This window comes from Xiphophorus couchianus, chromosome 20 (genome assembly GCF_001444195.1).
Source record: "Xiphophorus couchianus chromosome 20, X_couchianus-1.0, whole genome shotgun sequence".
In the NCBI taxonomy this organism is placed as follows: domain Eukaryota; kingdom Metazoa; phylum Chordata; class Actinopteri; order Cyprinodontiformes; family Poeciliidae; genus Xiphophorus; species Xiphophorus couchianus.
Genome location: NC_040247.1, coordinates 8,291,064 through 8,317,856, shown reverse-complemented (window position 1 = coordinate 8,317,856; position 26,793 = coordinate 8,291,064). Strand labels below are relative to the sequence as shown.

Genomic DNA, 26,793 nt, shown 5'->3' with positions numbered 1-26,793 from the left:
TTGTCCTCTGGTTCATTAGCTGGTCTCTAAAGGTGAAAAGAACTAAACTCAGAGCAAGACTCTACAGTCAGACTTTGTTCTTGTAATCTATTGGTGCAACAGGAAGTTACAAATAGTTTGTTTACTGTCCAGATGTTTGCTGCGATTATTTCCTCTGAGATTGGCAAAGCGGGTTCAGTGTGAGACTCTTTGGCTTAGACGCTACAAGGGAAATGATGTCAGATGACGAGTATGAAGCGTTTGCCAACAACGGTTACATATTATGCTTAAGATCACAAACTGTTTTAGAGGATAACTAAAGGTTGGTGAGTCACCTGACCTTTAGAAGGAGGGGCTCTTATCATGTGAGAACAAAGCATGAATGTTTCAGTGTGAGGAGGAAAACTAATACTGGCACATCTTCCTAAATGTCAAATTAACTTCTCAATAATTACATTTATTATTATTATTATTAAAAGAATGTTCCCCAGAATCATATAATCTACCATGGTGGATATAATGGGAGTATATTGATGATTGTGTGAGCTTTTGCAGGGAATGATCCACTGGTTGAAGTGAAGTGTCAAACTGATTCCCATTACTGTTTAGCTGTGATTTATTTTGTTTAAGTTTATATACAGTGTTTGTCTTGTTCACGTATAGGCTACACACTGACTTTGTGATTTTACTGAATTCAGCCACCATATTGATGTTAAATAAGTATTTCTAAAGCAGGGGTCTCAAACTCCAGTCCTCGAGGGCTGCTGTCCTGCAGTTTTTAGCCATTTCATTCTAAAACCCTGGAATGAAATGGCTTAATTACCTCCTTGGGTAGATCAGTTCTCCAGAGCCTTGCTAATGACCTAATTATTCTATTCAGGTGTGGTGCAGCAGAGGCACATCTAAAAGTTGCAGGACAGCGGCCCTCCAGGACTGGAGTTTGAGATCCCTGTTATAAAGCGTCTTCTGTCCTTCCCTGTTTTTGTCTCATCCCCAATGCCAGATGGTGAAAATCCCTTGATTATAGAATCATCTGTAGATTTACACTTTGTTTTAGAATGTTAGATTCTTGAAGTTTTCTTGAAACAGAACATAATGTTGCAGGTGGAATATTAAACGACTAAACATGCGTATCAAGTGTTTTTAATGGAAACGCTAATGTAGTCACGACATATTGAACACAATAGTTCCTCAAATTGTGAATTAAAAATATATATGAACAGAAGCTGTTTTGGTTAGAATCCAGCTTTTGGAAAGGTTTTGACTCATTTTCAAGTGGCACATTTCAGAGTTCTCTTTGAAAATTAGGGAGCTCTGTAATAACATCAAGCTGCTGTAACTAGGAGGGGGCCTGAAATTCCCAGTTCTCCCAGTGCACCCAGTGTAAGGCTCGGTCAGCAGTGCGCGCCACCGCGACAGAGGGCTCCACCGCTGTTCACCGTGAACGCGCCTCTCCATGCGGGTTCAATAAAGGGAGCAAAAGCGGTTAAAAGAAAATGAGATGCTGCTGAAGAGAAATGACGGCGGGGCTGGACGGGAAAGCTGAGACTGGTTTGATTCCCCTATCCGAACCCGATCTCTGGGTCCACTTGGTCCGGTTCTCCGCACATCGCCTCCAGGTCTTTGTCAGCCGGTTCGCACACGGACAGCAGAGTGCTTTTGTGATTTTTCTTTTTTCTAAATGAAGACGCTCATCAGATGAAGGTTGTTTTAGCTTTAACCCAGCAGAGAAGCGGTAGTATTAACATTTGAGGGATCTTGTGAAGTTTGTGGTGCTGGGATTTATGCTTTGCATGGACTGAGCCACCTTTTGTTCGGAGAAAAGAGGCGTTTGATGCAGCGGTTCGGTCACACTGAGGCAGTATAACTGAGCAGGTCCTTGATTACAGCACATCTCCCATTAATTATCATTTTGCTTTACATAGCCGAGTGAAAAGGGGCGTGTGAACATTCCCCCAGCCTAGATATTTAAATTATTACATATTATTTATTTATTTATCTGTTCATTGACTCTGCGCCCTGCGCCTGGTGTCCACCTTCTTCTGTCAGTCCCGGACTGCGCTCGACTGTCCCGGTTCTGCCCTTTGTGTTCCGGGGTTGACAGGATCACCATGCCGGAGTGCGTGTCGGTGTCGGAGTTTGTGCATGAGGTTCAGGAGGACTGGAGCTCTCCCACCACCTCCTCCTTCACCTCCAAGATGATCAACTGCAGGAACACCATCTACCTGCTGGAGGAGGTGAGTGCTGAGAGGGAGTGGAGGGGAGAGGGTGGGATGTGGTCGTAGCGGCAACAGCAGCAGCAGACAGATGTTCATGTTTCTCCTGAAACCAACATTTAAAGCTTACCCAATATCCACAGTGGTCATCCTCCCCAAAGACAAAGAAAAATGTCTTTGACCCCTTTCCGTTGGTCGCCCTTAGGTTTTTGTATAAGGTTAAGTTGTCATCATTTGCATCTTCTAAATTATTTTGTAATGCTGAAACTACAAATCCCTTTGCATTTATTTTCCCTCCTAGTTTCTATGCTTGACTCAAAGAAAGTAAAAAAAAAATAAAAATCTGCATTTGTGTTATTCTTATTGGTGCATGGACTGTGGTGACATCATGTAATAACTCAGCAAGGCTCTTATCACAGTGATCAGGACTCAATCAGTGTTAGCATCTGTGTGTAGGTCCTGGGATGCTGATAAACATCTGTAAGCTAAATAATAATCAAGTTCAGCTAATTTCAATTTATCTACATTTGCAATAATATACCAAAATGCCGCCTCATGGCACTTCGCAACACAATTTAAATAAAATCTCAACCGCTCCATGTTCAATTCAGATCACTCCAACTCATTTCTATAATATATTTTCAGAAGTGAGAATATGTAATTACACATAGACTACAGAGTCTAATTAAAATACAGTACAGTCACAAAATCATTCTCTGTGTTAGCAGCCATCTGGTGCAACAGGGGGTTGAGAGGACAGGAAGAATACATAGACTCTGGATCAGAAGTACTTTAAACAGTAAACCAAAACAAAATCAAGGTACACAAAGTTAATGGCAGCAACAGCTCTGTCAGTGGCTCTGTACTCAAAGGAGGCACAGAAGAATCTTAGTAAACTGTAAATAGGATAGGAAGCAGACATAGTGCTTGGCTATTTTCTGCACGTCTCTTTAGTTCTGTCTAGGAAAGAAAAAATCTAAAGACAGAGGCACTGGACCAAATACTTTCTATGAAAAACATATGTAGTGCACAAAGTTAATGACAGTGACTCCTTCCAGGAAAGAGACACAGCTGATCACTGAAACACTGGACCTGGGGTACTTTTTTCAAGAAAAGAAGCAGAGAGAATACACAAAACTAATGGAACCTGGACTATTATTAAAGAAAGAAACTAAACACAAAGTAACTGGGCAATATGTATTTTCTACAAGAATGAAAGTCAAGAAGAGTACAATATGCTAATATGGATCTGTCAACAGCTCCATCCAGGAAAGCTAAAGTTTTCACAGGAATGAAAACCAAAGACAATACACAACGATCATTTCAACAATAGATCTCTGTTGATGGCTCCTGAAAAGAGACACAGCTTAACAAAGAATCACTTTCTGTGGGAAATAAAACTAAAAGACAGAACATAGAGTCAATATAGACAATAATAAAAGCAGAAAGAGAAAATATCAATGCAAAGAAAAGTGGCCAGTATATTCCCCAGTAGCCTACGCCTATATCAGATCATCAAACAGAATAATGTTGTGAAATGTTCTCTGATATTCTACCAGCTGATTTGCATTAATTTATCATAGAACTCCATAGAGAGAGATGAATTTCACAGTAAGCACACAAGCTTATTCTTTTACTTGAAAAATAAGTGGGTAAGTTTGTTGCAAAATGGTTGACCGTAAAATTTATTAATTGTTTTTCACCTTTTAATTTACGTTGGCTGATATATGGTCTAACAAGAACTAGAATTTTGACTTTTGGTGGGGGTTTTTTAAATCTCACAAGCTTTTATCACACTGCAATCTGTAGGAAATGCTTTATTGAGTTAAAATGTAATCAACTGATCTAGAATTTGATGTGTGCCTGTTTGACCTGATGGAGCTGATCAGTGAGGTGAGACTGAGCCTTTCAGGAAGCAAAGGTTCACCAAATTGAGTTGTTCACCACTGTGGTAGAAGAGTCACTTCATCACAGGTGAGCTATGCATCACTTACTCTTTTGAGTGAGGCTATGAATTGATTAAAGCTCACTGATAGCAGCAGAGAAGTGTCAAAATGTCATATTTACCCAAACTGTATAATTGATTTTACAAAAACTATCAACCAACTCAATATTTTTACATTAATCTTGTTATTTCATGTTCTTCGAAGTCTGAAGTAAATTCCAACGTTAACTCTGTTTTAGGTTTCATTCTTCAAGACTTATACTCTATAGAACATAATGTACTGATAAAGTACATTTTGTAATCGTTATGCCTCTAAATAAAGCCATGTGTGGCCTTTATGTGAGCACCCTCTTTCTGTACCAATAATAACATTTTCAAAAGCTCACATGACTTTTGGTCAAAATCATAAATTCAGTTTGTATTGCCAAAAATTTGGGTGCATGAATCAGATCATTTCTTGTCTTCAGTGTTCAATATCTGTCAAATAAAGGGATGATAATGTCATATGAATGGGTGTGTGCCAACCATTCATATTTTAATAAAGGGATCTTTTCATTTTGTATTTACAGGTGTGAAAAAAATCATCACGACTTTCTTTCCAAAAGTTGATTTCGACAAAAAAGATCTCTTTTGACACAAAATGACTTAGGCCATTACGTTAGGAAAGCGACAACATACAATAGTCTCCAAAATTTCAAAATTGAATTTGTACAGCACATTTCAGCAGTGAGGCAGTTCAAAGTGCTTTATGTCCTAAAAACACAAAATTACAAAGTTAACAGTTAACAATTGAACAAAGATTGCATTTGATGAGTGCCATCACCAAAATCATACACATGAAATATGTTGGTCAATGTTTTATTTATTATGGTTCAAATCAACTCTTAACAAGTGGGTTTTTTAATTTTGAATTAGAGAAACTCAGTTTTTAATTGATATATATACTTCACATGCTGAAATATCTGATAAATAAAAGTTATTTTATGGTCTATGACAGTTTTGTCTGTCTAAAACAATCATATATTTTGGACATCTTATACATCTTAGGCATATTAGACATCTGATGGGAAAGGACATCTATTGCATCTCCAAACATAGCAGAGTAGAAAAGAGAAATTTGATAGAAGTAATTAATTTAATGCAACTGAAAGTTGCACCAGATTTTTCTTTGTCTGAGAATATTTTTGGCAGCTGAACAGAATTCCTTCATTTTTCAGTTCATTTTCTGCCAGTTAACAAATTAACTACTGTGAACAATTTGTGTAACTGGCCCACTGCTGTGTGGGGTCTGTGTATTTGGATGAGGATACGGTTTAAAGCAGCATGCAGCAGAACCCCCGCTTTCCATCCCTCCACAATGGAGTTGTTGACCTGGAGAATGGCCTGAAAAACATGCTCAAACTGAACCCTCCCCTCGGCCCCCATCATGAACCCCCAGCAGGGCCGACATATGTTACCAAGGCAACAGATTACTGGCCATCATCATTCTTTGTTATTGTTTTTTTTATGGTTATGAAAAGAAGCCAGAGAGATTAATGTTAATGAAGATATTAGCTAATCTGCAAGCTGGTTTGGGATAAAGGCAGACAGGAGAGATGTAAACTAGAGCTTTTTACAGGATATTTTTATGCATAAAATCTTGTTTTCCTTTTGTCACAAGGTCTCATCTGTTGAAGTATTTAGTCCTGCCAAATTTTAGATGAAAATTTTGATAAAGTAGTCACTTTAAAGGGGGATTCGAAGCAACGGGTCCTTAAATCAATATGATCAGATCAAACTTAATTTTCACTTTAACCATGGCACCCAAATCAAATGGAGACTTTCAGGATACAATGACTTTTATTTTTTCCAGAAAAATGAATTTGCATGAAGGAAAAACTTAAATTCGAAGAGTTAAATGTAGAAACATTGAAAGTTACAAAACATTAGATTCTAACTGTTCTGGTCATCATCTGCTGTATTCACTTAATAAAGTTAATCTTTACACTTACACTGTTTATTTTCAGTCTACTTCTTGAGTCTAGTGCATAACTATTGTCGTATTCTTTTCAGAATTTTGTAAATCATTACAATTATGCCTAAGTAGCCATAAGAAATGGCTCTGGAGGTGTGTTGTACTTATGAATACTTTTTTAAACCTTTTAATTTTTTCATGTCACATCCATAAACTTTTAGAAATTTTGAGGAAATAATATGTGGTGGAAAAACACATCAACTTTTCGTATCTGGATATTGAATTTTTGGTCCTCCTTTTTGTAAATTAACTCACGTTCAATCAGAATGAATAGAAAGCATCTATAAACTTTTCCAGTTTTAGTCTGTATTTACATTAAGCTAGTCTAATTAATTAATTGTCTAATTAATTAATTGTTTAAAACAGCCACATTCAAACTGAGCTGCTGCTTCATGCAGTGAATTTTGACCAATCAAATGATGGTTTACAGTCATAAAAAGCAGCTGTCTATTGTCCAGCAACAAAGCCTGCTGCCCCCTTGCACATGCAGACTCAGTCATGCAGACAGCAACTACACCCACTTATCATTCATGCGTGTGCTTGTCCAGGCTCTGGACAGCGACCGGTTGGTGTTGCAGAAGATGAAGAAAGCTGCAAAGGCCAAGTATGCTTCAGGGCAAGGTACACAAATCCACATGCAGACAAACACAGATTACATTTAGATTATTCCCCAAACTGACGCAATTTTTCTTTGTTAGATCATGTATCTCACCTGGAGCAGTACATCAACTCGATGGAGAAGCTCGCAGTAAACTGCCACTCAAATGGAGAGACGGAGGTCGGCTCGGCCTTCTGCCGCCTGGCGGACTTTTCCAAAGAACTTCTGTCTCCAATGAAAAATCTGGTAAATGAGAACATCAGATAAACAACTAGGAGGTCAGGAGCCACATCGACTATTCCTGGGCTAAAAATGGTTTTATTCCCTTGACTGCAATCTTCAACTTCTCCTTTATGATCAGAATGAGAAAGTATTTTATTGCCAAGCATGTGAGGACATGCTGGAAACTTGTTTTGATCACTGAAGTTTCAGGACTTGCACAAATCCCATTGAACAAATATGGACACAAATTACAAACAATTAAAATCACACAAAAAATACAGTGCTTTCTGACACTATAAAAGCCTGATCTATAAGATATTTTAAATATGTAATAGTTGTCACTTTTGGAAATTGGTTAAATTATATATAATTTAATTAAATATGTAATTAATGTCTGGCCATGTTGTTATTTACAAGGTGGGATATATAGAGATGTTGGACAACAGAGAATAGTACAATACAAGAAGTACCTGAACTGAACAATAAGACTGAGAAACAACATCCAAGTTGAGATTGTATTTTGCTTGTTAGGACTTGCATGTTGTTCAGAGGTTCATGACGTAGATGGATTGTGTGAAAGAAGCTGTTTTTATTCTGTGCTGCTTTGGTTTGCATCACTCTGAGGCGCTAGCCTGAAGGCAGCAGCTTACACAGTCCATATACTGACTGTGAGGAGCCAGAGGGAGTTTATTTATTTGTTTGCTTTTGCTTTCTTTTTTTGTCTGTGAAAAACACAAATTCTGGATGGGGGTCTGTGAGGCATGTATACATCTCTTTCTGTTGCAGCCGTCTTATGTCAGGGTTAGTGGCTGAAAACAGTGAATTATAAAAGTTCCCTAAACAGACTCTGACAGCTGATTAGAACTGCATCAGTATCTTCCGAGCCAATAAAAATCTCCTCAGCTCCCTTTTCACAAATGAGTTTATTTGTGATATTCATTTCAGGTCTGGTATGATGTGATCCTCTGAAACTTAAGATATTACACCTTAAAAACATGCAGTTTTTATAATCTATAAATCTTGACTCATCTTGGAAAATGTCAGAATAAAATGTTCAGTCTTTTCTCCACTGGAATTCAACATATAAAACATGAAATCACAATTACCGTAGTTACTGTTAATTCAGATGATCAATAGTTGTGAATGATAACCTCTAAAAATACATATAAAAAATGAGAAAAAGACTTTTTGCTGCCTAATTCAGCATATGTCTGAATGGTTCTATGTTTTAAGGGCACAAGCCCATTACACTTATGATTGGAACAAGAATTTTTGTAAAAGGTAACATTTGCAAACTGCTGATCAGAGCAAAATCTGCTTATTTTGCTGTGTGAGCTATTATGAAATGTTATGCAGAGTACTAATGTCTCTTCAAGAGTTACAATGCAACCCTAAGAAATGCCAAACGCTCTAGAGAAGACAAATAGCGTCATACTCAGCTCCCTGAAGCCATCTGCAAGACAAAGGTCTAAATGCAGGGTGGAAAAGTACTCTATTTAATTTATTTACATATATTACATATATTGCATGATGACATCTTTTTCATTTATTGCATCAGTAGTAATTAATTGCACGATAGCATTGCCAATGCATCAACCCACATTTGCTTTTTCCAGTGTAGATACTGTATATGATTATAGATCCTGAGGTTTAAGCTATAATACTGTATATGTTTATACACTTATAGTATTAAGTGAGTAATCTAATATCAGAATTAGAAGTGGTTAGTCATTTTCTGTAGTTCTGATTAAATAAACGTTTAAAAAAGGTTAAAAAACGTTCAAGTATTGATCTCCCCTAACAACTGAACACATCTCATTATCATTAGGCAAATATCTGAATGCTCAACTCCCAATTAATATCTGGGCACATGGTTAGCTTGTGTTTTCTAGGATGTATTTTTCCTAGAAAATGTGTTTTTCTCTTAAACTACCTAAACCAACTTTAGTGGAGAAAGACATCAGCTGAAGTCTTATATTTAACAGACCACCAGCATGTTTCTGTCTCAAAAGGCTAAATATCTGCTCAGACAAAAGACCTTCACTCCAAATTGAAAAATGTGTCCTCCATTGCTCCTGACTTGCCTGAAATGCCTGGCTGGTTGTTGTTTCTGGCTTTTTTCTCCTTTGATTTTGCAATGAAACTCATTTGCATAACATCCGGCAAGTGACAAGTGTGCCACACTTCAAACAAAACAAATTGCAGCTGCTTCCATCGTTTTCCCCCACATCAGCTGACCAATTGGGGCAAAGCAAGTTTTTGCAAGAAAGAGGATGTCAAAGACGGAAAAAACTAGGAAGAAACATAAAATTAAGAAGAAAATCTCTTTTTTTTTTATCATTACTGCATGTCAATATGATGTAGCTGTTTTAATCAGTTTTTCCATTGAATAACTCAGATCTAAAAAACACAAATTTTCAAAACATTGATTATGCAACCCAATATGCCTTTTAGCATGTATTTATTTTATTTTTTCTGTGTGTGTTCAGCTGAAGAGCATGCTCCACAACATCAACTTCTTCCTGGACTCTTTGGTTAAAGGAGACCTGCGGGAGGTGAAGGGGGTGAGGACTTTTGATATTCTCATATCAAGTGTACTTTAGGAATAAGTTAAGACATGAGTCATCTGAAATGGTAAAATGAACAGAAATCATTTGTGTAGATCTAAAGTAAACTTTTCCTCCTCTGTCCCGCTACAGGATCTGAAGAAACCATTTGAGAGAGCATGGCGGGATTATGAAAGCAGATTGTGAGCGACGATCCTTTTAAAGCATCTGAGAGAGTTTACATGCTGTCTTGCATCTCCTATTTTTAGGATACCCTTGTTACGTGTTTGTGCATGTAAAAAATAAATTACACCTCTGCATAATTCAGAAACACGGTCTTGTAAGCAGAAGTGAGCTGGTGAAACTGTCAGGAGTCGGATTAATAATTCAAAGCGTGCGTGTGTGTTCAGCAAGCAGGTGGAGAAGGAGAAAAGGGAGTTAGCGCGACAGTACGGGATGGTTCGGAGCGAGGTGAGCGGAGGAGAAATCGCTGAGGAGCTTGAGAAGGAGAGGCGCTCCTTCCAGCTGAGCATGTGTGAGGTCAGTGACCCCAGCTTTTTAAAACCAGTCTATTTGTGCTAACTCCCCTTGCTGCTCAGCACTTTACATTACCTCGCTATATGTATGTCCAGTTAATAGATCAACTCTCTATCTCAGTATCTCATTAAGGTGAACGAGATAAAAACAAAGAGAGGAGTCGACCTGCTGCAGAACCTCATTAAGCACTACCACAGTCAAAACAAGTAGGTTCTGGCTCACACACACTCAGACAACATAAACATCTTGCAATACAGTGACTAAAATGGATTTACCATAAATGTCTTTGTGTAGTTTCTTGCAGGAGTGTGTATCCACCACTCAGAGGCTGAAGCAGTACATCGAGGAGCTGAACATTGTGCTGAACATGGTATGAATATTGGCAGAAGCCTACAGCGTAGGCTATTAAAGGGCTATTAAAGATTTAAAAAAGAGGCTTAAATTTGAGTTTGGTCAAACTCAGAAATTTTGAGATTAATCTAAAACATTTTCTAGAAAAAAATGATGATATGGAATAGGTGCTGCAAAAATACAGAGGCGATGTAGGGATATCTCTGTTTATTCAGGTGTTTAGTGAAAATTACGAACTGTGATGTGGTGTTGGTATGTACAGGTGAAGCAGCGTCAGGAGGAGGAGAAGAAGCAGCTGTGCAACATCAGGGATCAGCTTAGGCCAGTCGTCCACACAGAGCAGGTCTGAGACTCCAACCCTAGCAATGACTCAGACTGAGCTACAGATCAACTGATTCAGAAATGGTTTGTTTGTGTCTTCAGGACTCGTTACCTAAGCAGGTGTACAGTATGCATCAACTTCTGGGAGATAAACAATACGGAACAGAGAGAACAGGATTCCTCTACAAGAAGAGCGACGGGTAAAAAAACCACAAAGATTACAAGCTTGCTTATGTTTAATTTAGGAGTTATGCAAGAGGACATATTTAATTAAAAAACCAAAGGACCAAATTTATAATTTAGATACTTCTGTGCTTATCATGACATATGACAAGGTGATGAAAAATGGATTTTCATCAAGTACAATATAAACAAAAATAACTTAACTTGTCCTCATTAACAGTAAATGTTCTAGAGAGGTAATAATTCATTATATTCTTATGTGCAATGTAATGCTATTTTTTGTACAAACTTTTCATGTGGAAAATTCTTGACTTCTTTGAGTCTGAAAAGTTATATGTCTATAACAATGTGCATGGTTTGGATTAGTGATTAAATATTCTGGGCAATATGATGTATGTGACACCTGCATTATGGCTGTTCCCACTTTACAACTACTCATGAAATCGGCTGTTTGATAACCTCATTTCAAGACTCAGATGAATAACAATGATAGGTCATTTTCAAAACCTGGACTGGTCCTTTAATAATAACACACAGACCACATCTGAAAGAGACTTCACTTTAGTGAATTACATGAAATTCAGTCAGATAAACTAATGTTAGTTGATGGTAAAATTAGGGAAAGCAAAAGTGTGTGTTGTTGTTTACATAACCTATAATGTTTTGCAGAAATTGATTTGTATCAAACATTTTATATAACCTTTTTTCTTAGTGACAATACATATCTACAAAACCTGTGTTCACTCAAACCCTTAAAGTCTTGAAAAATGGGAAGGAGTATGCCCATGTTGTTTGCTTTGCTAAAATATTGTGTTTGTGTTGCAGGTTGAGAAAAATGTGGCAGAAGAGGAAATGTTCAGTTCACAACTGTTACCTGACTATTGCACATGCTACAGTGAGTGTGTGTTACTGCAAGTTACTGCATCCTCTCACTTTTAATGTCTAAATTGTCATAATTAAGATTTCTTTATTGATGCTGTGACTTCACTACTTAAAAAATAAATAGATCTAATTAAGATTACTAAGTATTTCTGGATTTCAAGGTAATTATATTTCCACACTAGCAGAAAACTCCTAATTCATTTTAAGGAACACATTTGTGAATCAAACAGATTAAAGTACCCACATTCTTCACAGAAAAGATATTCAACCAAATCTACTCTTGTTAGTGTAGAACCTTTAATTATCTCACTTCAGTTAATGGTTAAGTGTGTATTAATTATTGTTGATTTCTTGAGCCACTAATTAATTGAAATATGATAAATAATTGCCTTTATTATATAACTTCTAATGTGGTGCCTTATCCCATCACTGAATTCATTTGAATGTTTTTGCTTTAAGTTTTTTTTTTAAATCCAGCTGTAGAAAACATGTAGGGTTTAAGTATTTGCATCTTGTCAATTCTTTTTTCTGTCTTTCAGCCAAATAAACCTCCGACCCGACTAAACCTGCTTACCTGTCAGGTGAAACCCAGCGTGGAGGACAAGAAATGCTTCGACCTTATCTCCCGTAAGACACGTCAAAAAGGGCACTTAGCATAAAATGAAAACTGTTCTGCAGTCCAGACTCGAGTCCAAACATAATTGTTTTGTGTTAAATATATTAATTAATTTCCCGTTGTTTAAATCTTGACTAGATTTAAGTGACACATTTTTGTAAATTTATTGTTAAATGTTATAAATATAATTAGAAATGTAATGAATAAGCATATATACAGTATATTCAATATGGAATGAAAGTGAAATTGAATGAATATTAAAAGTACATGGATATTTACATAAATGAAAGTAAAAAACATTTTTTTATATTTATTACATACTTGATTAAAAATGTTTTTCAACTCTCCTTTAGATAATCGGACCTATCATTTCCTGGCTGAGGATGAAGCTGAGTGTGTTGCGTAAGTCTTTTTTTAATATATATTTGTAACAAAAAACAAAGACAAAACTTTATTTAAGCATTATTTTATGATCCCATTATGTTTGAATCTTCTCATCTATTATTAATCTGTACATGTTTTTGTCTAAAATCAACAATTGTTCATTATTTGAAATACCCAGCATGGCTGAAAGTGAGACAGTGAAACAAAGCAGAACCTGATATTTATTTGCATAAAAGATTTAAAATTCTACTGTCTGGGGTTTAATATGAGTGATGTATGCCTTAACTTTTGATTAAAAATCATAATATAAGTGGAAAAAGATAAACATATTACAGGACGCAATGTTAATCTTGGGTGTTTTCTTTTGTATATAGTACTCTAACTAATGTCAGAAATCTACATCAGAATTATCTAAATAGTGTTTGAGGAGAACTGTGGATTTGTTTTTGTTGTGAATGTTTAGATGGATCTCGGTACTCAGTAACAGTAAGCAGGAGGCTCTCAGCATGGCCCTGGACGGGGGCAGGCAGGGGGGCGGTGGGGGTGAAAACAGTGTGGAGGATCTGACCCGGGCCATCACTGATGACATCCGCAGAATGCCGGGAAACAACTACTGCTGTGACTGTGGCGCTCCAGGTAATCTCTGTCTGCCAATAAGTATATCTTATTTGACTCTCATTCATTTCATTTCAAGTGTAAAAGGTCACATTTCTCCCTCTCTGAAGAACCTGGATGGGTCTCAACAAATCTAGGCATCCTGACCTGTATCGAATGTTCAGGGATCCACAGGGAGATGGGCGTCCATGTGTCCAGGATCAAGTCTCTGAGCTTGGACAGCCTGGGAACCTCAGACCTACTAGTAAGGAACATCTCTATAAATCATTGATCCTCTAGTGACCTTTGTGGGTCTGTAGGTTACGTTTTTGGCCCAAGTTGACATACATAACTCTCTGTTGAAATCGATAAAGTCAAACATGTTTAATGTATTTATATTTTAGGTTAGTTAACTGTCCATCAGTGAAACCACCCAATGACCCAGCCTTCTAGCCAATAAGGCAGTTTTGTGGTTGAACCTACATTGTGCTTTTGATGTTTGCAACTGAAATGTACAGTATTATTTCCTGTTTGATGAGCATAAAATGATATAATGGTAAACTGCTGTTCTCTGTTGTTTATTTCAGCTGGCCCGAAATGTTGGAAACTCTGGCTTTAATGACATATTGGAGGCAAATCTGATTAGTCCGTCACAGAAGCCCTCCCAGCACAGCCATATGTAAGTTACACCCACTATTGTCCACTATTAGAGAAAATACACATTTGAAAAATTGTTTGCCTATAACAGGGGGGAGCGCAAGGATTTCATATTGTCAAAGTATCAGGACGTTCATTTTGTGAGGAGGTTCGGCAGTTCTTCTGCAGCGCTGCGACTGGGCCTGCAGGAGGCAACCAAGAGCTGTGACATCTACAGCCTGATCCAGCTGTACGCTCAGAGGGCGGAGCTAAGCCAGCCCTTGCACACCCACATACAGGTAACCACATAGTTAATGATCTACATCAATCATGCTTACAAGTAAAAAAAAACTAATACCAATAGTATGTAGTATGTTGCTGGTGTGCAGTCTTTTTTGTAATCCATAATAGTTCTAATAATAGAAAGTCTGGAATAGTTCTCCAGACTTTCATAATATATTTCAAAATCTTTCTTGAGCTTCTGCTTTGTCACATCCTTTTGTCTTGTACACACACATGCACACAGATTAAGAAATTAACAAGTGTAAACATCTACACTTGTTACACTTGGGTGAACCCAACCAGAGACAATAATGCAGCTTCCTCCACTTGTGTTCCTCCATGTAAAGATGAGTAAAACAAATCCACTGAAATACCTGCAGTAGAAATAAAATAAGAATTTTGAGAGAAGTTTAAAATTCAAACTTCTCAGAACATTAATTCAGTGAGAAAATTTCACAAGTTCTTTGCAAAAAAAAGAAATATTGCCACACATTTTCACAGGTTGGCACCGCTGATGTTAAATCTTTGAGAGCCGATAGAACAGAACCTCCTGTTGGGATTTTTGACGATTCCTCTTTGCACTCATTATCAGTTTTCTATCTGGATTTTTCAAAGAGTTAATAAAACTGTGCATTCTATGAAGGTTCTCTTTGATTTTGGAAGAAAAATAAGGCCACAGCATCACAGTTGATTTTAGTGATTTTATTAGTTTTACTGATTTGTGATTGTAGATTTTTTTCAGGTATTCCTCCCAAATAATATTTAGGTATGTAGATAGCATCTAATTGTTGTTTTAGATAGTAAACAACAGCTATGTAATTTATAAAAAAAAACTATATAGATGTTACAGGTTGTTTGGAATAAGGGTTAGGATTAGGATTGGAAGAAGGGTTGAAGGAGGATTGGAATTATTTTCAATTATTTCAACCCTAAAATTCACACTAATTGTGTAAATGCCTTGTAATGTTCACACAATTAGTTGAATGACATGATCTTTTGCCTCTTGGTTTTGAAGAACTAGGATATTACATGCCATACATGTCAAAAAATGTTTTCTAAAGATCTTAGGTACTCTTATTAGCTGAAAAGCCTGAAAAATAGCAATAGCTGGGTATTTTGTAACAAAAAAAATCTCACTGATATTTCTGAAATTTTCCTAAGATGCCAATAAAAAGGATTGGTATGTTTCCACACCAACAGGAGAAAGGGGAGACAGCTCTGCATTTAGCCGTTCTGTTTGCTGACAGGACATCGCTGCACATCCTGGATTTTCTGGCCCAGAACTGGTCAGTCTGCTGTGATGATGCTGTTTAGTTGTTATGTCTCAGAGTGGTAATGTTCACACCTGCATGTTTACTTGCATAGGTTTTCTCTTTTTTCCAGTTCCAATGTGGATGTACAAACATCAGCAGGAAACACTGCGCTGCACTACAGCTGCCTGCATAACAAGAGTGACTGTGTGAAGCTGCTGCTGAGAGCCCGAGCAAACATACACATCAGTAATGCAAATACACTCCCATAGTGTTATAATGTGTAGTTTACACAGGATGTTTCATTAAAACAATTATTGGAAAAGTATTTTCCTTGTTAAATATTAATACATTACCAGAAACTAGATAGGAATTCAACCGCAAGTTACAGATAGCTATTAGGAAAAGCTTTAGAATAATTTAGTTTTCTAAACCTCCTGTAAAATAAATGCAATCTTTTTCTAACCCAAAGAATCACCATTACGTAACAACATAATTTTTCTGTGTCGCAGAGAATGAGTTGGGAGAAACTGCTCTGGATGTGAGCCGCCGACTGAAGCACAGTGAATGTGAGGCGCTGGTGAGATCCTCAATCTGATTATAGATTACTTTATTTATTTTAATCAAAATATAAATTATCTTGTATTCTTTGTACATCTGGTAGCTATTGTAAGCCCTATCCAACTAAGAGTAAAACAATTTGAGACCAAAGGAATCAGAAATTTCAATAATTGCAATCATGAATAAATTAAATCAAATAATGTCCAATCAGCCAAGGTAATAAAAAAATATATATATATACATTTCCATTCCATTTTGAGAGGCCAAGCAGCGTTCTTCATTCTGACAAGATGGCTTCCTTTTCTCCTACTAAATGACTGAGTTTTGATTGCAGCTGCAGCAGGCCCAGTCCAACCAGTTTAACCATCACGTCCATGTGGAGTATGAGTGGAGGCTTCGTCATGATGATCTGTACGACAGTGATGACGACTTTGATGACAGGGTAACAATGACAACGGCGTGTCTGCTTAACTCAGCATTAGTTCTTATTTAGTTTTTTTTTTCAGATTTTGCCATTAAAGAGTTGAAAATAGAGATTTAAATTATTTATAAATGACCTGATTATATTCTTAAAAAATCTATTTCTGAACTTTGCCGCTTGTGGATGATGGTAGAAACTGTTACTTTATTTTGGTTGTGTCCAATAACTTTATTTTCTCTCTTGTTTCAGAATGGTCCAGTAAAGAAGGAGCGCTCCTCATCTTCATCATCCTCAGTCTTCACCCCGTCGTTCTCCTTCTCCTCCCGTCCTTTCAGCTTCAGTCAGTCCTCCACCTCCACCACCTCCTCCTGCTCCGTTGCCGCCCCGTCCTCCGGAGGACCAGGAGCCGGCCTCCTCAGCGTGGGGAGGAGGCTGGCCATGGCCATGGATCTGCACAGCCGACCAACTGGCTCGGCCCCCAGCCCTCCACCTCCGCCTCCGTCCTCCCCCGCTCCTCCACTGCCGCCCCGGGTCAAAGGTCAGCTCATTTGTTTTGAATTGTTTTGGTGATATCTTTGAAAACACAATAAATTGTTTTGGAGCTATACTTTTATTTAATTCCAAGCTGTTTATGTGTTTTGTTTTAATATCAGATATTTGAAGATAAAAATATTTAAATACTTCTACTATCTAATTACCCTTGGAAACAGCTGGAGCTATTACACACTGATTTATGTCTATATTTCCCTTGCATTATTTCCATAATTACTCATCTGGAAAATATGACTGCTGTTTTTATTCCCTAATTAACTGAATTTGCACTCCTCATGCTGAGCTTTCAGTGAAGAATGGCTTCGAGAATGACTTGCAGAAAAATGTTATTTCTGCTGTAACTCAAGGTTGCAGGTCTATTATTTTGAGCTGACAATGCCTGTATTGTTGTCAAAAGTCATTCATTGTTGTGGTTAATTATCGTCCAATTAAACAAAAACAAAACACAGTCTTTCTGCTTATCAGATGTCGACACAAAGCGATTGCAATCTGGAGAGCTCTGGCAACTAATTTCATCTCAGTGAAATTTCAGCATATAAAGCTGAAGCTTTTCTGGTTGAATCATGAGTATCTTTTTATCTTGTAGCCCCTTGTATTCCCCCTCCTCCGCCTCCGGCTGGGGGTGATGGAGTGAGGGATGAAGAGGAGGAAGAGGCGGAGGTTTTCTTCCCCACGTCAGGAAACAGAAAGACAACACCTCCCCCTCCCATCGCTGCCCGGCACAAGAGGACCTGCTCTGAGTCTAATAAGCAGGGTAATATCTGAGAGACACCCTGCAGTTAGTCTGTCAGAGTAACACTGTCATTAGCTCTGTATGTCTGTGTGTTTATGTGTGTGTGCACAGATCATGGGTTGCCATCCAGTCCCAGGATTTACAGTGGTCCAGACTCCTCCTTCAAGAAGTGTGTGTGAGTATCTGGGATATAATTACACTGTATTTTAACACAAACTGGATGAGATTTTTATGTCTGCTCACAAAACGTTAGGAATATTTGGCTTTCAGGTGAAATTTATGCAAATTGTTAAAATCAAAGCATGTGTTGGTGATTTCTTAATGCTAAGCAATGTTTGGCAGCAAAAGCAAACAACTGAAATTTAACTCCAAAGCTGAATAGCACATAATTAGTGGGCCAGGTGTCAAAAAACATAGTAACTTGATTTTAGTTCTGTTTAAGTAGTAATTATACATTAAAATAATCATATATTTAATTGACACTAGGGAGCATCAACGAGCTGTTCTGTATGAAGCATTATACTGCCCTCTATTGGTCGCAAGGATAATAACCAGATAAATTCTCTCTCTCTGACTACAGTCCATCTTCTCCTCTCAGCTCGCTGACGGAACGACCAGACAGAGGTACCTGTTCTGCTCAGGGACATTCACTGCACTCTTTATTTATGCCTGGTCTATCTGTCTTATGCAAATGTTACCATTTTTAAATTAATTCAATTTTAAACTAAAACCATTCCACATTGAGATAGATGCTACAATATCTGCTCCAGCTCTCACTGACATTGTTTTTCTGATCCCTACAGCTGTTGCGTGATTCTTACAGATTCAGACAGTTTTACTCATGAGGGAAAAGCAACGCCAAAGTAATGTTGTTGCTGTGCTCCTCATGTCTCTTGGACCTAAAATACAAGTTCAAAAATAATGCTACACTCTAGAAAGGATGGATTGTGGATAAATTAGAAAGTCTGTTATCTCCTTTACTTTTAGCTATGACTTATAAGTCCAAAAGTAGTCACATATGCAGAGACAAATCTGCCCTCAACTGTTTACTTTCCCAGTTTTTCTGTGTTTGCCTGGAAGGTTTTATATATTTTCATATTATCACAAGCAATGTTGTACAACAGTGAATGCATCTAAACTTTAAAATTAGTGGCATAGAGATAAAAATCTGTTTTAAAGCTTGAAACAGCAGCTGAGAGAATATTCCTCCAAAATAAACAGGGTTGTGCCTTTCTCCTTGAATCCTTGGCAAGGCTTATTTGAACATGTGAAAATATGATCAGTCACTTAGCATTCCTCCTCTTTATTTCACAATGTAAGTATGTAATTAAAATTTTTCCAGTCTTTTTCTAGCGGTTTTTGCTGTTGGACTGAACACCACGTTGTGACTGCCACCTGCAAAAGAACAACAGATGTTTTTTATTTTGTAAAATAAAAACACATCCTCTTTAAAACAACTAGACATTCTTAAATTAATTTCTCTTTGAGGTTTTCGACGGACAGAAAGTGAAGGTAGCGCCTCGCATTTCCTGTACCCGGCCAGTAAAGCGCCTCCGAATGGATCTCCAATCAGCCAGCGCTCTCAGAGCTTTGAGAGCGACGGCAGAGGCCCCACCCCTCTGCCGCTTCCTCGCAGATCACTGGTGAGATCTGGTTGTGTGAAGGAGCTGCTTTAAATTCTTACAAAGTTCAAACCTCTATTTAAGACTGTTTGTTTAATAAGAGTAACATTTTGTCAATCAGCCTCGTGGATCAGCCAGTCGGCGGGCTCAGGCTCTGTATGACTGCCAAGCAGACCACCATGATGAACTGAGTTTCTCCGAGGGTCAGGTGTTGGTGGTTCTTGGGCAGGAGGACAGCGAATGGTGGGTGAGTATTGACATTCTTTATTTTTTCTGATTGGCTGAAACTGGTGTGAGAAATTCTCATGAATTTTTGTTACAATTAAAAAAAATTTTGAATCAGGTATTCTTACTTGCAGTAAATGTCTTTATTCTGTGTGTTTTATATAGCATGGCTATATAGAAGATGAACCAGACCAAAGAGGTTTGTTTCCAGCCTCTTTCGTCCAGCTGCTCTCTGATTGATGTAAACCCGATCCAGATCCTCAGGCCAGCACAGATCCGGATCACATCACTACTTATGGAAACTGAACTGGGCTCTCATAGGAAGCAGGCCAGGTGGTAAAACCTAACATTTACTGGATCAGGTCAGACTTTTGGATCTGATGTCTAGCATCCTGCAAGTTCTTGAGATCTTGGTCCAGCTAACCATAACAACCTCAGGTCTGGATTTACTATGAGCACATAATGGACGGCTCTGGACAGAAAACTTTATTTATGTGACTGAAGTCTGGGAGTGTTGCCAAGCTGAACAATCAGCTATGACTCATGACTTATAGGACATTTATTTATTATTCTAACAAGCGCACATTTGGCAGAAAGTTAGACCAAGTGACAGCCACCCAGCAGGATTTTGTTCTGAGACTTGGATGAACTGCTTTCTTCATTTTTAAGAGACATTTAAATTAATTACTTTTGTTGGATTTTTGTTGCCTGTAGGACACCAGCAAAAGCTGCCACAATTTAAACTCCTCTTCCCAAGGACTCCTGGATACTGAAGACCAAAGCTCTAAATTCAGTTGAAACCAGTCATCAACACAGAAATAGAAACTCAGCTTTCTTTATTTACAGGTTTGGTAAAATGAGAAGCACTCTATGCTGCCACTTAACTCAGTGTTTAGTTGAAACAAAAATGTTATTATTTTTCCTTAAAGAACAAGTAAACTATTTTTCTCCATAGACAAGTGATGAGTTGCGGAACTAAGATGTTGAAAAAAGCACCACTGGATGATGAGAGGATTGATTTTTCAATTAAAAGTTATTTTTAATAAAAAAAAAAATAGCTTACAAAGACCAAGCAATGGTTAAAATGTACTGTAAAGGTTACTGTGTTTTTATTTGATATATATAAAAAAAGAAAAATTGTTGGTGTTTAACAGCACACACAAGTGAATGTGTCAATGTTTTATTTATTTTTAATGACTCTTCCTGTAGCTTGTTTAGACATGTTTATAATATTAAAAAAATTGACATCTTTTCTCCATTCTCTTAGAAATATTTACTTTGTTAAGCAAAAATTACCTATAAGAAGCTATTGCGAGTTCAGTGTCAAGTAAAAATTCAACCATAGAATGACTCAAGTGTAAAAAAGAACTGCTTACCCAAATACATTTTTCTGTGTAGTTTGGGCTGCATAGATTAATTCAGAACATGCTTATCAACATGGTCTGCTCATACAAAATTTAACATCTAAAACATTTAAATATGCTTTAAAAAAAAGGGAGCTTTACAGTGTAACATTCAAACTAATTTCACAAGGATCCTTGTCAAGATGTTAATGAACTATTTATTCATCGCCCTCCATACTCACAGGCGCCCCTGCTGTTAAAAGTTTGTACAACCCCTTGTACAAATAGGACAGCACCAACTCTCCTGTAACATTTACAATGTTGGACCATACAGGCAGAAGGACCTTTGACCCTTTTCAGTTGGATTTAATATCCTGTTCCAGTCTTCTGGCAGTCCTCATTTTTGTTTATCATGTTAAAGTTTAAGAGTTAATGATCCCGTATACTATAACGTAGCATCCTGTTTCTTGTCAGCTCACAGAACCACAGCTCCTCCTCCAATTTGCTCATTTTATTCTTTTATTGGGCCAATCATCCTAGAGGTCCCATTGACATTCAACTCATAGCATTTACTTTTCCCCCATAAAAGTGAGTGTTGTTGTGCAAGGGCTTAATACCTGGATTTACCCAATCCATCTATGAGGTGCCTTTCCACATATTATCTGCCTAACAGATAAATCTTAGTCCAGCTGAAGTACATGATTTCAGTAAAAACTTAACATTTAGAGTAGATGTTTGCATGCGTTATGGTCAGACAGAAAAGCCTCTTTTCCTGCTATGCTTCCAAAACAACCAGTCGGCATACAGATAGCATCTAATGCCAGGATGATACAATTTATTCCTGCTTTCCAACAGTAAACACTGGAAATTGTTTTATCTTCCTTTCTCAACTGATGATTTTGTAAAGAATGATATATGGTATTTTGCCCACTTAATAAATGTACACAAAATGCTTGGATTTTTCTCTTTATTTCCTAGTATAACTACTGCTATAAATTATGGTGTTATTTTCACATTATTACTAGTGGAACCAATAAGTGTGAAGAGCACTGAAAGCAGCAATCGGTCCTGAAATGCTTGATAGAATGTTGAGACATCTTGCATAACAATAGTGTGAATTAAACATATACATATACTTTATGATCTCCTGTTGATTATTAGAAAAAAAAAAAAACGGTTACACGACTTCACTTTATTTGTACAAAAATACTCTTGTAAAATTACCAAGAAAAAACGTTTTAAACCAGTTTGTTTACAATTCCTTAGTTTACCAGTTTTAAGTCAAAGTCTTATTAAAGTTGAAGCTTAAATGTTCAACCATGAATGTAATTAACCAATAAAAATGTACAAAAGAATGCAAGAAAAAAGTCAACTTCTTAAAAGTTATATTAACTCAGCATGTAACATTATTTTAGGTGGAAAAACAACATTATGAAAATATTTTGATAGACATTCAAATATGATGGTGTAAAACACACAGTAAAAACAGCAACAAAACTATCCAAAAGAACAAAACCAATTGTATTTTGGTTTCATTTGTTTTTATTTAAGTCAAAGTGATGGTGGGTACATGTTTTCTGCGGTTTTGGCTGAACACAGTGCTCAGTTTGGCATCTAGATCTTGCTGATCGTAAACTGGTGAGTGACTGGAAACCCAACACTGACCATTTCAGTCTGAACAGAAAGCCTAATTAAAGCTGAAAACACAATCAGGTCCTTTGGATTAAATCCGTTCATCCTGTATGGACTTTTATGAAAGGAAAAAAGATCATTAGAAGATGCCCCTTTATTTAAATAAACTTCTCACTCCCAGAATGCAGTGAGGAGCAGAAATTTGGACTCAAAGGCACCAAAAACACTAAGTATAATAGGGTATAATTGTTTGCAACAACTTGACATATTGGCAGTAAAGATAGCATCCAGATGTTAAGTAATACTCAGGCCCTGCTGCTCTGTCATTAAGTGTCTGGAAACTGCCAGAATAGCTCGTTTCCCACTTTATTGGCAGCAATTTTCTGTGACAAAGCAAAGTGTTAAAGTCTGCTGTTTTTTTATTTAAAAAAAAAACAGCAGATGTTTCTTATTAAACTGAGATTTCAGGCAGTTTTTGGGACTGAATGAACCAAACAATGAATGAACTGGTAAAAGTGACAGAGCAACAGCTTACAGATGAATATCCAGCATTACGATGATTTCTGAGTTTTCCATCTGCTTCGAACAAAATAATTAAAATAATGGCAGCGGATTTCTGAAGTCTTAAAGAGGATAATGAATAAAGACCACAAGCTGTCTCTTTGGGTAAACTTTCAATGTTTTCAAGTTTTCTACAAAAGTCATGTTTTCAAGGAGAATAATGTTATATGAAGCAGATGGAGCATCTCAGCCAGCATAAGTCTCAGGGCAGTTTTACACATTGATGTATGGATTTAAATCTCAACATTCTCAATAAAGCAATTGTAAAAAATAAACATTTAAACATTCAAAACTCAATTACACTCAAGTTGAGCCTGCAAAGGATCAGTGTGCCTGTAATCAAATAGTAGCAAATGATTTTACTTAGTCTTATTAATAAAGAATGTGTAAATTTACCATTTTATCTTCTAAAACATCAAAAATGTATTGCTTAATCACAGAAAGTGTAAAATGCAGGCAGTTTTCCATTGCAGCTTTGAATTTAAATGCCGTTTTTACAAAACACAATTAGATTTATTTTAATGTGCACATGCAACCTACTTTCTAATCCTCCATCACTGTTAGTTGGCCTTCGATCATAAGTCATTTTCAATAGGACTAAAAAACAGCAACAACAACAACAAACCTGTTGAATGCAGATATATCGGCACTGAGGGGACTCTAACCGTGATTATAGTGTAAACCAAGACGCAAACATTCAGTTGATTATACAAGGCAATCAGCATCAGATAATGTTTTTGTACATTCACAGTGCAGGTGCAGCAGCTGTCATTGCCGCCTGCTGAACTGGTCGGTGCCTCTTTAGCGAGTCTTTTGGTCGTTCCCCAAACTGTTCTTAATTTTTATGTCATCCATTGAGTCCACATGTCATGTTACTAGTTAGGTTTTATTTAGGAAATCTTCATAATTATGTTGGTCGTCATGTTTGTCATCATGATCAGGGAAGAATCATGAAGTTCCATTTGGCTCAACTAAAGAAAGAAAAACAGGGTTCTTCCACAAAACACAACTGATATGTTGCTATAATTACATAGCAACATATCAGTTGTGATACTAGTAGTATCAGCAGTATGATACTGTTTTATGTCCCATTAAATAAAAGGCATCCGTCACACTGTGGCATTGCTTTTGCTGATTGTGACCACCAACTGGAAGACAATATCCCGTTAAAAATAAACAGAAACCCTGCAAGGTGTTTAAATTAGTTAAATTCAGACTGTTGGCTAAATATAGGCTCATCTGATTCTCTGTGTATAAAAAAGAAAATATCCCAGGATGAGTTTATAGTAAAAAAAAAGAAAACTAAATGCAGACTCCATTTTTCTTCCAGTCATGCTTCTATAGAGGACGGTTTTAAAGGACCTTAAAAAGAAAGGATTATAAATGATACAATCCTAGAAATATTCATTCATTGGCACCTGTGGTAAAGGTGAGTAAAAATCTTTCAAATAAATTAATGTTTTATTGTGGCATGTTTGTGCATAATTTCATATGGTTATGGGAACTAAAAGTCTAATGGGACACTTTTCCCCTTGCAGTCTGACCTGACATTTACCATGCTCCTCCTAAACATGCCAAGACCACAGGAGGGTTAAGAAAAAATAATTTAAATAGCCACATGGATTAATTAATGTGGGCATAACTGTCACAAATGTAAACAAGTAAAGTTCGCTAAACTGCTTGAATTAATTGGAACTGTCTGCTTTGGACAGATGAGAAAAAGAGATTTTTTTTCCCTGCAATAGACAGTGTAAAAAAAGGACAGGGGTGTGGAAAAGCACTTCAATGAAACTTTTAGGTATGGTAAAGGATGTGTGTGTTTCTACTGGGGGCCTTTTCTCCAAGCACTCCAGGAACACAGTCTGGGAACCTTGGTAGCAATGCTAATTGTTCATACACTCCACCTCTTCATTAATTTGTTCCCATCTGTCATTAATTTAAAAGTGGATTTTCACTGAGTTTATCAGCAAGATAATGATTCAAAACACATGGCCAGATGAACACAAAAATCCCTCTCTGTCTGGCTGCTCCAGCTTTGTCAAATATGGGATTTGACTAAACCATGTTTTTTAATCAAAAAGGGTTTGTGCAAAATGGTCACAGCTGGGTTGATTTTGTTAAAATTATTTATTTCTTGACTGGGATTCTCACCCCCAAAGTGTGAATACATAATGTCTCAAATGAAAAAGTTGGATTTTTCTAAACTTTCAGAGTGAGATCACACTGCTGCAGTCAAAGATTAATTTATTTCATGATTTTTACTCATTCAAACAACAGGTGCCAATACATCTATCCATGTTTGTGTGTAGTTAACGAGCAAAGCGATCATCTTACCATTACCCAACATTTCCTCCTCATTAAAAAAGTGCTTTTAATTTAAAAAAAGAAAGAGGTTACCCCTTTGTAGTGTCTACAGAATCCAATACAAAAGTCTATGTTACAAAAAATTGGTGGTTGATTCCCATTCAGAGCAAAATGCATGGTAGGCAATGGCATCAATCACCAATGACAGGACAGTTAGTAAAGGGATCAAAGAAGGCTGATCGTTCAAAATGAACATCTTTGAAGCAGCAGAAGTCTGTAAATACATCTTTGCTGCCCAGCAGGTTTGTTGTGTTAAGTCAGTTCACTTTCATGCTTGGTGACTGAAAATAGGCAAAACAGCAACCAAAAGGAAGCTGCTGAAGGCAAAGTGGTATCAGAAAAGAGAAAAAACAGCTATCTGATTACGGTCCCATTATTCCTATGTTGGAAAAAAAACATATGCAGCACACATCTGGCTCAGATTTGGTTATTCAGTACCAGATCCTTCAGTCTTCATGTAAGTGTCAAGGGTAGAGCTTGATCTTGCCCTCTTTGTTGAGTGTGTGGATGACCTCTGTCTCGAAATCAGCACTGTGAACACCAGTCTTCCTGAAGGCTCCAGCGTAGCGGTTCTCCTCCCAGTAGTGATGCCAGTTCCCCTGCTTATCAGCACCATAACCAAACACTGACACCTGAAAATGGACAAAGTGCATCATTATTATTCAACATCTGGGTGTCTGAGGAACATATACATTTTTTCCAATAAATTTTATGAAATAATTTAGATTGACATTTGTGTTATGTTTTGGTGGCACATGGCAATTGTAAATATCACTAAAAGGTTAATTTATTTCAGTTAATTAAAACTTGACTATATTGATTCATTACATAGCAAACTGACGCATCTCAGAAAATTTAAATAAGACTGAGAAAATACAGATTCTTAATTCAGAAATGTAGGTCTGCTGAGAAGTTTTTTATAGCCCCTTAGGCAAAAACTATTGCTTCAATGCAGCATGGCATTGAGAGGATCATTTGAGGCCCCTCAGTTTGTCTACATACAGTTAGGGCCAGAAATATTTGGACAGTAACACAATTTTCGCGAGTTGGGCTCTGCATGCCACCGCATTGAATTTGAAATGAAACCTCTACAACAGAATTCAAGTCCAGATTGTAACGTTTAATTTAAAGGGTTGAACAAAAATATCTGATAGAAAATGTAGGAATTGTACACATTTCTTTACAAACACTCCACATTTTAGGAGCTCAAAAGTAATTGGACA

At 37.1% G+C, this 26,793-nt stretch overlaps 2 protein-coding genes across 4 annotated transcripts in view; one reads left to right on the top strand and one right to left on the bottom strand.

Annotated features, from left to right (window-relative positions):
- The first annotated feature begins 1,095 nt into the window (after nucleotides 1-1,095).
- On the top strand, nucleotides 1,096-23,080 carry unm_sa1614 (un-named sa1614). Of its 2 annotated transcripts, none has more exons than XM_028002542.1 (28): nucleotides 1,096-2,216; nucleotides 6,703-6,775; nucleotides 6,853-6,998; nucleotides 9,464-9,538; nucleotides 9,674-9,723; nucleotides 9,931-10,060; nucleotides 10,178-10,263; nucleotides 10,352-10,427; nucleotides 10,671-10,751; nucleotides 10,832-10,929; nucleotides 11,738-11,807; nucleotides 12,334-12,421; nucleotides 12,764-12,812; nucleotides 13,258-13,430; nucleotides 13,520-13,653; nucleotides 13,976-14,067; nucleotides 14,137-14,323; nucleotides 15,507-15,592; nucleotides 15,672-15,805; nucleotides 16,069-16,136; nucleotides 16,452-16,559; nucleotides 16,788-17,076; nucleotides 17,677-17,844; nucleotides 17,935-17,998; nucleotides 18,404-18,447; nucleotides 19,312-19,466; nucleotides 19,567-19,692; nucleotides 19,836-23,080. In XM_028002542.1, exons 1-28 carry the CDS (start codon nucleotides 2,091-2,093, stop codon nucleotides 19,908-19,910), a joined length of 3,051 nt encoding a protein of 1,016 aa, XP_027858343.1. In that variant the 5' UTR covers nucleotides 1,096-2,090; the 3' UTR covers nucleotides 19,911-23,080. The 2 variants fall into 2 exon arrangements, with proteins under 2 accessions (XP_027858343.1, XP_027858344.1); XM_028002543.1 differs by having other exon boundaries at nucleotides 1,098-2,216; nucleotides 15,690-15,805.
- The window catches only part of st3gal8 (ST3 beta-galactoside alpha-2,3-sialyltransferase 8), a 21,493-nt gene continuing 17,213 nt past the window's right edge, over nucleotides 22,514-26,793 (bottom strand). For both annotated transcript variants that reach the window (XM_028002544.1, XM_028002545.1), the window contains one exon: nucleotides 22,514-26,202. In XM_028002544.1, the coding sequence (XP_027858345.1) occupies nucleotides 26,035-26,202 (168 nt within the window). In that variant the 3' untranslated portion in view covers nucleotides 22,514-26,034. The remainder of the gene's footprint in view (nucleotides 26,203-26,793) is intronic.